At 32.0% G+C, this 13,420-nt stretch overlaps 1 protein-coding gene across 1 annotated transcript; it reads right to left on the bottom strand.

Moving 5' to 3' along the window:
• Positions 1-7,360: 7,360 nt before the first annotated feature.
• LOC147067811 (GTP-binding protein Di-Ras2) lies at positions 7,361-13,101 on the bottom strand. The gene is made up of 4 exons (XM_085952664.1): positions 12,669-13,101; positions 11,210-11,305; positions 9,752-10,012; positions 7,361-8,193 (listed from the first exon to the last, which is right to left on the bottom strand). The coding sequence occupies exons 1-4, from the start codon at positions 12,804-12,806 to the stop codon at positions 8,050-8,052; spliced, it is 639 nt and encodes a 212-aa protein (XP_085808790.1). The 5' UTR covers positions 12,807-13,101; the 3' UTR covers positions 7,361-8,049.
• Between the last annotated feature and the right edge of the window lie 319 nt (positions 13,102-13,420).

The following is a 13,420-nucleotide window of genomic DNA, read 5'->3' as shown; positions in this document are numbered from 1 at the left end:
TGATGCGGCCCTTACAAATATATGTTTTTGGCCCGAAGAAAAAAAAGGTTGAGTATCATTGATCTAGAAGGACACAGAGATCTCTACTGAAATTCAAGTTTGTAGTAGTAAAGAAGTAACACCAATAATGTCACCAAAATGAAAGTCAAACTTCCCACTTTCTTTCAGTTGTCATCGCTGGATAGTCATTAATGGGCAATTTTTAGTGAAAACAATCCCTAATAATTTATTGTTGCCTGCACACCTTGTAAGATATTGTGAACTCTTAGTTTGTGACTCATATTGATGCATTTTTAGTAAAGTTTTTCTTCACTACTACAATTAATTTCAAGCTGATATTGAAAATGAATTCACCAAAATTGATTACTTATATAATATTATGTATATCATGAGTATCATGACAATCAATTTATTTTTGTTTTAATCATGTGTAAAATAATTGCGATATGTAATGTAAATAATAAGATATTTTAATTTTCGCATTTTTTTATTGTGATATTACATTTTATATATAATATTAGGAACAATTTTAAAATATAACAATTTGAAAACTAATTAGTAATTTATTTTAATGTTTAGGGTAAGTTTGTCTGAATTGAATAAATGCCAATATTCCTACATCCCCATTTACTATGACAGGGATGGCAAATGTACAGGAGCGTGATCAAATCTTAAATTTAAATAAAACCCGTAAGAAATTATTCAAAAAGATAACTTCGACATGGATCTCCATAATATATAGATGAATCATTATTATAGATGTTTTTCTTTAAAAAATAATCTTACGTCATACATTTTCGGGTATTGATTATATCTCAAAGAATACACGCAGTACGCTCGTGTTAATTAAATTAAGGCAGGTTTCTTCTATATTTGGCACGCCAATCAAAATTTATTAGCCATCCCTGTTTCAGGTTGAATGTGAGCTATTCGTTTGCAAGCTTCTTTCGCTAGAACGCAACTATTTACAAATACTAAGGACGCGCGGCAGTTTTAAAAACATGCTTGCCACATTGCTAGAAACTAAATTATTCATTTGGATAAAAGTGGGCAAAATATTGAAAGAGAATAATAATTATATTAATGGATAATAATATGTCAATGCAATCGTTGTTTTAAATTTTACAGTTAAGGATAACAAACAGTTATTTTGATTTAAAATAGTTTTTTTTTATTGTTTTTATCACATTCCTTAACATCACGCAAAACTTTAACATTATTTACAAAGATTTTTTTGGTAATTTAATTAGTCTATTTCATTTTTTCTAATAATTAAAGGACATTAAAAATTATTAATATTAACGAAAAAATTTATAGGATATGTAGTGTGTGATATTTTATTTTCATACAAAAGTATGGAAATGTCACTTCAAATGCAAATAGGACAATAATAAATCTCGTGGAATTTGTGATCCGTATATTACGAATAGATTATTCTGAAAATACATCTACTGTAATTTATATGCATATTGAAAAGAAAAATATGTCATTGCTAACTTAGACTATGAAGTGATGATTTCAGTATGTAGTGTAAATGTAAAGCATTATTCAGACTAACACAAGAATAGTTAAAAGCTTTGTCTGTTGATGTTGATTAGTAATTTTCTTGAATACATACATTACAATAGTTTTCGGAGATTGTTGGGTAGTTTGTACGTACATGAAATAATTAATGCATATACCGGTTCTCCCTGCTGTCCAGAGTTAGTAGGTATTCATTAAAGAAAGTAGCTTAGCTCTAGAGAGAAAAACAACCATAAATAGATTGACCAACACCATAAGAGTAAAGTGATAACTGCAACAATTATGTTCATTTAATTTAGTGCAGATAATATAGCAGAAGACTGCGAGAATTAAATCAATGAAAGTCATGAAGTTATTATTTACATAGAGGAAGGTATGCATAAGCAGGTTATGTTTATAAAAAAAGTGCCATATAAATATTAGGATTTTCTTTTATTAAATATATAGTCGATGGAAGTTTTCAAACTGGCTATAATTATGATAGTACTTAATAGTTTCTATTAGTTTTATTATTCCTATTTTCTGCAGATTGAAGGATATACAAATTAAAACAAAATGCATAAAATCATACATTGGCTTACATGAAAAATGTTTTGGACAATTTTTATGCAAATAGGAACAATCAAAAATGATACCATATAACAAAAACATTTCATTTGAAAGTCAGAAATTTTATTCACAAATCTCCAACAAAAAGAAAACATATCCAGTCGATGAATACATTATTAGCATGTTGACCGTGGTACGATTAAATTAGTTTTATAATATAATATTTCTCAATGTGTAACATTAGAATTAATATTTTGGCATGGAGAAAAATATGATTTAAAGCTTTGTGTAAACGAATTCATCTCAAAAAATGTATGTATCTTTGATATGTAATTTTTTTAAGATTATTTATTATAAATCGTGTTACAGTATGTACAAATTATCATATGTTTTGAATAGTTTACCCACATTTCATCATGGTGATAGCTTTAACTATAGTTATGAACAACCAAAAGATACACAGGGTTGTGTCCTTGCTTAATTTTTAATCATCGTCCTCTTTAGCTTCATATTACGGAAGTCAATCCACTTGACTGAGGTATTGCTGTAATCCCAACGGTGAAGCTGTGCAACCTGGAGTACACCGACATGGGGATGCGTATCATAGGAGATGGTTCACTATAAGCTCACTATCAGAATGGGAATGGTTGGAGCAATATTCAACTCAATGCGGAATGTCTGAGACAGTTTACTCAATTAGAATCGTATGCCGCCTATTCAATGCTTGTATTTTAACGGTGCTGCTTTATAGCACCTTGCACCCTACAAAGACTCAGATCAACTGTATGTTGAGCTTCTAGAACTTACATAGTGGAACAATTGTCAGTAACGCGAAGATAAGAGAGTAATCCATGCAGCCTCTCATCCCATCCAAGGTGTGATATGATGTTTGACCTGGCTCAGGCATATGCTGCAGATGGCTCAAAAGTGTTTAAATCTGGTCTGTCTGTTGTTTAAAGCAACCCATATTACCATACTCTAAATACCATCCACAGGGTAGGTAGCAAAGAATCATAACCAGAGAAGAATCACGAAGAATGGCGAGCAACAGGAATTCTTGGAGGCACCGCATGGTGTCCATAATATGTTCCATTTGAGGAGTGGACACGGACAAGGACACGGATAAATATGCACCATCCCATCCCATCTGGCATTACATGGCCTTGAATGTGGCAATATAATATTTTTGCTATTAAATGAATACATTTTTAAGTTTAAGTTATTGATATGAGATTTTTGAAACTTTTCCCATTACTGGGTATAAATTGATTTCTTGAATCACTAAAAAAATACACAATGTTATTATGAATCACCTTGAAGTATTTGCATTTAAATAAATTTAAGATCTGTATTCCGAATTATATTCTGATTTTGTGTGATCATTAAATAAAATATGATATAATAATTAAGGCACACTATCAACCATTTAAAAGGGGACTATTTTAATATTAAACCCTTGAAAGAAATATTTTTTGGATGTAAAGGGTACAGTTGTCTTTTTTTTATTATTTCATCGAAAATAATTATCGGAGAAGTCAACATACTTCACGCTCTTTGAAGCATTTTGCCCTGCAAAGCTCTTGAATTTTGAGATGAATCTAAATGACTACATACTGCCTACTTAAATGCAAACTTTCTAATTCTAGAATCATTCTTTTTCCAATACAATAAAATACTTTGACAAGCAATCATTAAAGGTTCTTTTCCTTTCATTACAAAAAGGAAATATTTCGTTAGGCCGAGATGCATAGAATGTCGAGTTACGTTAAAAAAAGTAGTTGCGTTAATTGTATAAATTGATTACGTATTTGCATAATATATTATCGATACTCAAAAGTAGTGTCCGACAAGAAGATCTAGGCAATAACCGGAAGTCGCTGGAGTCGAAGTGCGATTAACTAAATAGAAGGGGCTTGTTAGTTTACAGTTTTAACACATGGACAACTCATCGATAACCGGAAGTCGTTGGAGTTGAAGTGCGGTTAAAAATAGGAGGGGCTTATTATTATTAGTTCACAGTTTTAACACGTTGACAAGAAGATTTTGTTCGACAGTAAATATGTACATTAAAAACTACATATTTATTTAATTTATGGTTAAAATACAACAGTTGTCAGATTTCGCAGTCAATGTTCACTCAAATGCTAACCGCTGATTATTCGTTTAACAGCTAACTAGTATTTGATGATACGTGACATTCTATGCATCTTGGCCTTAGTGTTGTATTGAGATTGAGTTAGCAAGAACAAATTTCTTCCAACAAAATGACAACAGATCTATTTTGTACAAAGCAATAACAAATAACTGTTTTATCAACTTTATATTTACAATTCGTTGCTTTCTTCTTTCAATAATAAAATTCTTCTACTCACTTGTAATAACAAAATTTGAAATTATTTCAATATAAGAATATCACATACACATAAATGACTAGATTTTTTGACTTGAATTAATGACATGAATAAACGATGCATTGGAATAAATCTTATGATAAAAAATAAATTAAATGTAGTATGAAAAAGAGATAATTGGAGATATTTGATACAAATGTGTGTGAAAAGGGTATTAAAAATTGAAAAATTACATGCAGAAATTAAAGTCGTAAATGAGTCAAATCAACGTCATAGAATTGGTAAATTTCACAGAAAAATATTTGTTGTTCAAAACTCAATATTCATTTGTCTCTCCTGAAGAATAATGATTTAAGAATTATCTTTTCCATTTCACATACAGATTTAATTAGAATACAGCCTTTAAATGTAATAAAATATGTGGATTGCCAAATTGAAAACCACATCTATTGCAATACAAAATATGTAATGCAGTTTGCATGTGGTACACATAACGCAGTGGCGGCTCTAGCACTTTTCCGATGGCGGGGTCAGGCATCATAGTCCAATGTGTAAGGCATTGGCCTCCCACCTGAGGGCTTCAAGTTTAATTTCCGGCGACGTCACAACGCATTTAAGTGATTTTTTCAAAGTCTGAGTGTTTATGTGGTTACTCACATTACTACTAAATTACTATAATTATTGAGCCTCACCGCTATAACAAATAAAAGATAAATAAAATCATGAATTCTTTTAAGTAGGTACCTACCTATGTAGTACCCTTGTCAAACAAAATAATATTAAATAAACTAATAAAGGATGTTTTAACAGCTCAATGACGATTTGTAAAATGTAACATTGTTAAACAGTGAACTGCACGGTTTAAGTGTTGGCCTATAGCGTCGTGGGTCCTAGGTTCGATTCCTGGGTCTGGCAAGTTCACATATTGTTTTTCAATTTTTGTATGAGTCAGAGTATGGACCTAATAGATTGAGCAAGAGGCTGACATCCATTTCTCGTAAAAACTAAAAATCTGTTAATACAAACACTCTGCGGAGGCCCATATGATCTTATTAGATCGGACATGGTCAAAGAAGAAGATATACGTCAAAGATGGTTTCTAATATTGTTGTATATAATATATATGTAGGGATTGTTCCCATTAACCCCCAAAGGTAGAGCCACCCTTGCAAGCACATAAATAATTATAGAAATGATAATATAATAACTTAATTATCTCATATATATTACTATTATTAAGCTTAGTCTGTATAATAAATACTAGGTTTATCACATTTACAAATAAATAATGGAAATAAAGAAGAATGAAACGATATTAAGAATAAAATAGCACAACAAATGATCTAGATATATTTAGTGACTGGAATTATAAGATAATGTAATAATTAGGCATTTTTTTGGAATTGTCTTTAAATCTACATAGCTGGTCATGACCAGACTATCTTAGTGGTGGTGCTTTGCTTTGCTAAATATATGTATTGCAATAAAAATTATTAATTTAAAATTCGATTCTTAATCATGTCAGTACCTACCACAATGCACACTGTTTATTAGTACATATTTCGTGAGAGGGATATTACTATCACTAATAAACCATTAAATTATGTAGGTTTGTTAGAATATTGTATGTTCTCATATAAACGTATTCTATTCTGACTACAATGAATAGAAATTTATATTTTAATCACTTGCAGACAGTGTTTATTTATGGAAAGTACGTTAAGCTTAACTTAGTTTTAAATATAATAAAATAAGAGATCAATTTAATCACCGTGAGATAAAAGCAATGTATAGCTTAAAGTCTAGAATAAAAATGAATACTACATATTTTTAAAAACAGGTAAAAGTTAGTAATGAAATCGAGCTAAAAACTTAAGAGAGATGGCAATAGATCAATGTACATGAAAATGAAAGTATAACGCGTCACTAATGCTGTCTTTTCTTTCCACCTTCTCGGCATCTTTTGCGTCATATCACTGGCCCTAGGTTCACAGATTCAACAAAGCCACAGTAACAGAATAATTTTATTATTCAGACAGAGGGAGTCTCCTGATAACTGATAGCTTATTTGGGCAGGAGTGCAAGTAATATGCTGCTTTCATGTTACAAAATGATGTAACAATTTTAATTAATATGTTTATAAAATTTAACACTATACATACTAATTCGATGCAAATTGAAAATTATTTATAATTATTATAATATAATAGTGAATTTCCGCAAATACGTTGTAAGATTCGTTTTCCAGAATGTCAATAATCTCTTTAAGTATTGCTGTATTCCGACATATTCGTAATCATTTTAATAATACAAAATGCTGGCTAGAGTAAAACTGATAAAACAAAATTATGAGAAAATTAGAGAGGTCTATGCGTGAAGAAGTCATTTTATGGTTTGTTCACTTTGATGTTTCAGATCATACTTGGAATTATACCTTGCAAAAAAACACTCTAAGTAAAAATGAAATCTCAGCAAATATTTTACAATATACATACGTACTATAATATTGGTGTGTTATAGCACACTATTGCAATATATATTTTGGTTCAATGAATGTATAATCCATGAATCAAAATGAATACAGTTCTAATTAATCAACGTATAATTTTATTGATTAAATGGAAGACGTTACAAGTATGAAAGCTGCTTCTACAGTTAATGGTTCACAATTTCAACATTAAAACATCAAATGTAAAACTGTAAAATGATAACTACTTCTTAATTGCACTTAGACCCGTCGTAATAAATATGTACATATTATATCAGAACACCAATATTGACTTTTGTCTTGTATTATTGGGTTTGTGTTTTAAATTATTATTTGTGGAAAAATTTTGGTGATAATTCCAGTATATTAGTTTGTATTATGTATAAGGTACTGAAGTTAATATTAAGCCTTTTGTAAAATAAATGGCTTAACAGGTATCTGGACGATTACCAATTTGCAACTGTATTTATTGTTGTTAGTAAATCTATTTTTACGTACCTACATCATTCACATTTTCATTAGATATCGTAATATAAAATATATCTGATGATTATAAAAAAAATGACAGTATTTTAATAATGTAATGATAATAAATAATTATTCAGCAATGGCTTGCAGAATCCGAAAAGAAATTGCTCATAGAATTATGTTAATATTAGTTTGACTGTACTGAAATTCGTAGAGTAACCGTTGTATAAAAATCACTATTCGTCAATCACTCTCGATACAATTTAATAATACCAAATAAAGGCCAAATGCGCGTTAACAATAACAATATTTGTTAAGACAATAAAATTTCTTGCAAAAATAGAAATTTAACACTATATCGATCATGTTCAGAGCCAAGCCGATAAATCATACATGACCTGACTTGACGCTTCGACTAAAATAATACATACACTTAATAATGGATATATTAAGAAATCACAAAAAAGTTTTCGATCGAAAATCACACAGTCTATCAAAATTACGACTAAGTTATTTATTGAACCCGTATTTCAAATGAATGTTGCTTCTTAAATTAGAATCAAAATTTGTTCTAAGTAGATATAAGATAAAAAAGTGCTAGTAGTGAGTAACAGACATGCCACTAGAGGCCGATGGATTCGGTAAGTTTACATATTTCGTCTCTGTCTTTTACATGAGCAGGCATTTATCTCTCCCGCTGGCCGACGGTTCCCCCCCTCCTTCCGCCGCCTTTGCTGCTTTCTCCTTTTTCTTTTTACTTTTACCGTCCACTTGCAACGAGACATTGCGGTTTTTCTCCATATTAAGCAGCTCCTGATTCAATAAAAGAAAAGAATCATTCAATTTTTTTATATTTTCTTTACAAGTATAGTAAATAGTTAATCATAGCTCAATGCTATAATATCCTAATTAATACTGCTACTTAACTTAATTCAATTACCATATTCACCCTTAAGCGGAGCGTATAGTATAGAGTATATAAGTTATTTATATTAACAGACTTTAATACTTAATTTCAAACTGTCAAACTTTTTTATTCGATGGTACACTGAATGTTTCGTGGCACACTAAATAAAAATCCCCCAAAAAAGTAAATGTACTTTATTAAGGCTATACCTCAGCTGAGGCATAGTCTAAAAAGATCGTGACTAGGCGATACGCGGATTGCGGGTCACAGATGCACATCACAAGAACCGAACGAAATGTAATTTGTCATAAAAATTCAACATGCATTCTTTTTATGTTATGTTTATTATTATATTCGTAATAATAATAGTATATTCATTGACATGTTTTCTTTTTCAAGTACATGCGGAACGGTTTTAAGTCATCTTTACACGATTTAAGAATATATTCAGACGACTCCATCACAAAAGAAATTGACGTGCGAACAGGTCAACTATTCCTCTCCGAATGGCAACGCGCCTCAACGCGGCCGAAATTTCGTTCCACATAGTGTTCAAAATTATATGCCGTTTCACTTATGTACGCTCTTAATATGAATAAGAAAAAATCTTAGTAGGTATAGGTAATAATATTATTTTATCAACGTACACATTATAGATAATAATATTATTAGTGCGAAGGATGCAATTCATTTCCATGAGCGCTGAGAAAGCCAATTCGCAAAGATACAATGTTCCAAACGGCAACAGAAATTTAACTGTTTTTGTAGCTAATCGAAGATATTGACTCTTATAAATAATTTCTGGGCGTAAAACATTGTCATCATTGTTAATGTTTCTAATTTGAATGTTTTTCCTGACATATTACACCTTCAAACACTAATAAATATAAAGAAATATCAATAGCCTTATTTTTAGTATGTTAAAAATAGGTTGTATATAATATACAATATCAAAATATTTAATTTTGATGTTGATTTACTTACTTAGGTCTGTTTTTCTAGATTTATTTACCTTTGCACTCTTATCCTATTAATCTTCACCTCATCCTTCAAGCTATTATTATGGCAGTTCCATAATAGAAATTCCATTATTTTTTACAATATGGACGTTATCACACAATATAGCTATAAATTAAGACATATCGCACCCTCGCAACTAAACTGCCACAATCCAAAAAACGTCAAACAGAGAAAATCAGTTTTGAAGTTTTTACCTTTCGCATTTTTGTACTGTATTTTTGAAATATGATTAGATGTTGAATGAAGTTTTGACTTGAATTTGATGACTTAGAGATATGAAATTTTCAGTACATATACTATGAACGATATACAATGAAACGTAGTAATTAACTCAAAACACGTAAATTGGACTTGTGGCGGTTTAGTTGCGAGAGTGCGATATACGCCAAGTCAACTTATTCGTTTTTTTTATCAGTTCACCAAATGAATTGCAATATTGCATACCTGAAAGAGCTGTTTTACATTGTGATTAGTTTTAGCAGAGGTCTCCATGAAGGAGACGCCCCAGGTGGTGGCCTCGGCCTGACCCTCTGCGGGAGACACCTCCCTCACGTCGGCCCCCTCGTCACATTTGTTGGCTGCCAGCATGACGGGGATTGCGGGCAGGTCGGCTCCTTTAAGTTCTCGGATACTGGCCCAGATTGGCCGCAGCTCCTCCAGTGACTGCCGACTGCTCACTGAGTATACCAATATGAACGCGTGTCCCTGTTCAAATTGTACGTGTTTAAGTCAAAGTCATTGCACAACAACTTTCTTTTTCTATTATATAATTTAGGTATAGTTTGAAGCACCAAGATCATACGGCCTTTTATCCTCATCATCTTTAGGACTCACGGATATATACCTATCACCGCTGAGGAAACATAAACTGCGTAAATTGCAATAAATTTCTCATTGCAGGTTCATTTATAACAAGTTCGCACTTTTGTTGTGACATTTATTTGCCAGGGTCACACTGAGATAAAAAAAAATGCCTTGTATTGTTACAATGGACTATTGTTATTAGACAATTGTGTAAATTCGCAAATAACATAATATTTAAGTTAGAATTTACAAATAGTGTATTCAGTGCTGGCAACACGGAGAATACAATTTTTTCCATACTTACCACACTAAAAACAACATTATAATCATGGCCCCCACAGGAGAGGGCTGACAGGGCTCCAGCTTGGGGGCCCGGCGTTGCAGGTCGACCGGTTAAGTGAGATAAACATACACCACAAATTCGCTCCATTAGTTAAAAAAAAGTCGCCTGTGACACTATTTTACTTAAAGAATATTAACATTTTATAATATATGTGGCTGTGTGATGTGATGTGATGTGATGTGATTGATATAGCTAAATGTTAATACACATGTCGGATTTTATTTTATAATTATTTGTAGTGTGTTTCTGACTGATAAAAATGGCTATTTATCTATTATGTTGAATGGTCGCATGTTACTTGCCTACCACAAAATGGGATCGCAATCAGTGGTTCATAATATGATGCCGAGTATTGAGAACTCCATAATTTAAGTGGATTTATTTACAAATACAAAAAATCGCTAAAAATACACAGAATACCATTAATTTTACCTTGTGGAACCCAGGGGTTCTACAGAATATCATTTGGGGATTTGGGGAACACTACTATAGAACATCATACTGCCCTTAACCTTAGTGATAGGTAGGGGGGCCGCCAAACATCCTGGCCTGAGCGCCCGCTTCAGGAGAGGGGGCCATGGTTCTAATACAACGAAAAGTTTATCCTCTCCTTAGTTTTTTTTTTGTTACTCTTCATCATTTATCTTCTTGGGTATTGGTAAATATGTACACAAGCTCTATTAGCAATTTTTGTTGGGATTTTTATCCTCTGAGCATTCGTGTTGAATAGTTTAGAATACTGGAAATATGGGTACCTTGCTAATGGAAAGTCTCTGCATCGCTGGGAACTGATGAGAGCCAGTTGTGTCAGTAATTTGTAGCGTGCAGATATTTTTATTACAGCTGATAACCTGAAAGTCGCAATAGTATTACTGTGTAAAAATACTTCATGGTGGGTGGCTATGTCTATAAAGCTGTGGTACACAGGGTGTTTCTCGTCTGGCAAAGTTCACATGTTAATCGAGTCATTTACGTTGACAGCTATTCTGGGTTATATACACATCTTTGAGTCGAGTCGAGTCGTCGAGTTTTACCACGTAAACGTTAGTTCAATAATTAATGAAAACTCATTCATTATGAACATTATTTTGCATCTTTATTTCTTCATCATTCATGATTGAAAATCCTCAAGAATTCTACTAATCATATTTTCTCAAATTACTTAGTTCTTTTTCTACCCCCACTACGTAATGTTGTTTAACAACTCAAACGTAAATTTCAGTACACATACAGTCGAACTTGGTTAATACGATCACGGAAATAGCGAGATCTCGGATGTAATGAGGAAACATTCGTTGACATTTTAGTTTATAATTTTCTCCATACATTTATTCACTTTTATAACGAGCTACTTCTCGGGTATACCGAGCAAAACTGTTAATGTGTCAATCGTTTAAAAACAACATTTTCGACCCTAAGCAATAAAATCCGACCGGACCGATGCCGCCGGGATCGGATTACGTTTATGACACTAGTTAAGTGACTAAGTACCTAATTGGTGTTTTCGCCGACAACATTGAAAAAGTTTCCACGCATATGGTTGAAATTGCATGTAAAAAATCCAAACTTTGTGAAGTCAGTAAGTACCTACCAGCGCCGGCGGCTCATTACAATATAAACAACTTCTTTTGTAGATGCCATGCTTGTTTCGGGGATTTTTTTGATGGTTATCAGATTTTTTATTTTCTATGCTTAAATAGAATGTGGCGCGAAAAATGCTATATAACGATGTAACGAGTAATGCTTATAACGAGCAAATTCAGTCAGTCACATCTTCCTTGTAATAACCAAGTTTGACTGTACTTGATAAAGCTTACCATGTGAGCAAAAAGTGTCAAAAGCAAGTTTTATATTCGGTGTATACCAGGTGATAAATGCATTTTAAATGATCATGAATTAAGTTCTACTAAGTTAAGTCAATTGCATATAATACATTAGGTAAACCTTGTAAGACATTACTGGTACTTAAGTAGTGTATATTTTATTTAAAAGGAAGATTATCACAGATTAACCGTGCAAGTTAAAAGGGGGATATAAAATGTCATGTCTTAAAAGGGTTATTTTATTCATTATCTATAAGATATAACATTCGTATTTTGTAGCAGCTGGAATAGTTAATGATTAAAATTTGTTGAGTGAACAAATGATTTTCATGTAATCATTATAGGATATAAGTTTTTATGGATATTGTGCAAAATTATCACAGAATCTTACTTGTCTGTAGGTGTCTTCGATAGTTGGAATGTAAGATTCGCGGAATGTTCCTTTGACGAAGCGCAATACTAGCGAACTCTTTCCTACGCCTCCCGCTCCGAAAACGACTACTCGATAATCATTACTTTGTTCAGGCATTTTCAGGATTATTGTTATTTAAAATATTCATAAAATGGGATGTCATACACGACAGTTAGTCACAATTATATACAAATAAGACATTTGTTTCTGCACGAAGAAAAATAATAGAGGCATTACACATACTGAATAGTTTCGATAATACTTTCACGCCTGTAATAAATGCGTGGGGTTTTAAAGGTTATTTTATACGGAATATCTGGAGAAACTAGTAGAATTACAGTAATAAAATAAAGAAATAGCGTTTTAAAATTGGTGAATGACACTAATCACTTCCCAGCATCAAACTGACAGTGCGCTGTTCAGTGATGCATTTCGAAAAAACAAGGTTTGATAGAACTGCGTACTGTGTTTCTGGCAGTCCCCAATTCCTGGCTCATCAATTTTATATTTTAAAATTATTTCAAATTCATAAAGATAACACCAAAAAATAACATTATCAATGTATTATGTAATAGTTTTTTTAAAACATATAAATAGATCAATAAGAAATTCGTGTTCACAACCTAAAGGAATACTTGTACCTGACCCTCAACACGAGAGATGTCCAAAGGCTAAGAGTCACACAGCGAGGCATGGAGAGGTGTATGTTGGGCATCACGCGAAAGGACCGT

The sequence above is a fragment of the Rhyacophila brunnea genome, unplaced genomic scaffold (assembly GCF_057557595.1).
Source record: "Rhyacophila brunnea isolate RB1 unplaced genomic scaffold, BYU_Rbru_1.0 scaffold_3, whole genome shotgun sequence".
Classification (NCBI taxonomy): domain Eukaryota; kingdom Metazoa; phylum Arthropoda; class Insecta; order Trichoptera; family Rhyacophilidae; genus Rhyacophila; species Rhyacophila brunnea.
This window is presented reverse-complemented; position numbering and strand designations above follow the sequence as displayed.

Excerpts from the sequence above, each read along its gene's own strand:
- LOC147067811 (XM_085952664.1), bottom strand. The coding sequence starts at position 12,806 with ATGCCTGAACAAAGTAATGATTATCGAGTAGTCGTTTTCGGAGCGGGA. Across the intron at positions 11,306-12,668 it reads TCGAAGACACCTACAGACAA|GTTATCAGCTGTAATAAAAA; the intron begins GTAAGATTCTGT and ends TGCGACTTTCAG. Across the intron at positions 8,194-9,751 it reads ATGTAAAACAGCTCTTTCAG|GAGCTGCTTAATATGGAGAA; the intron begins GTATGCAATATT and ends TTATTGAATCAG.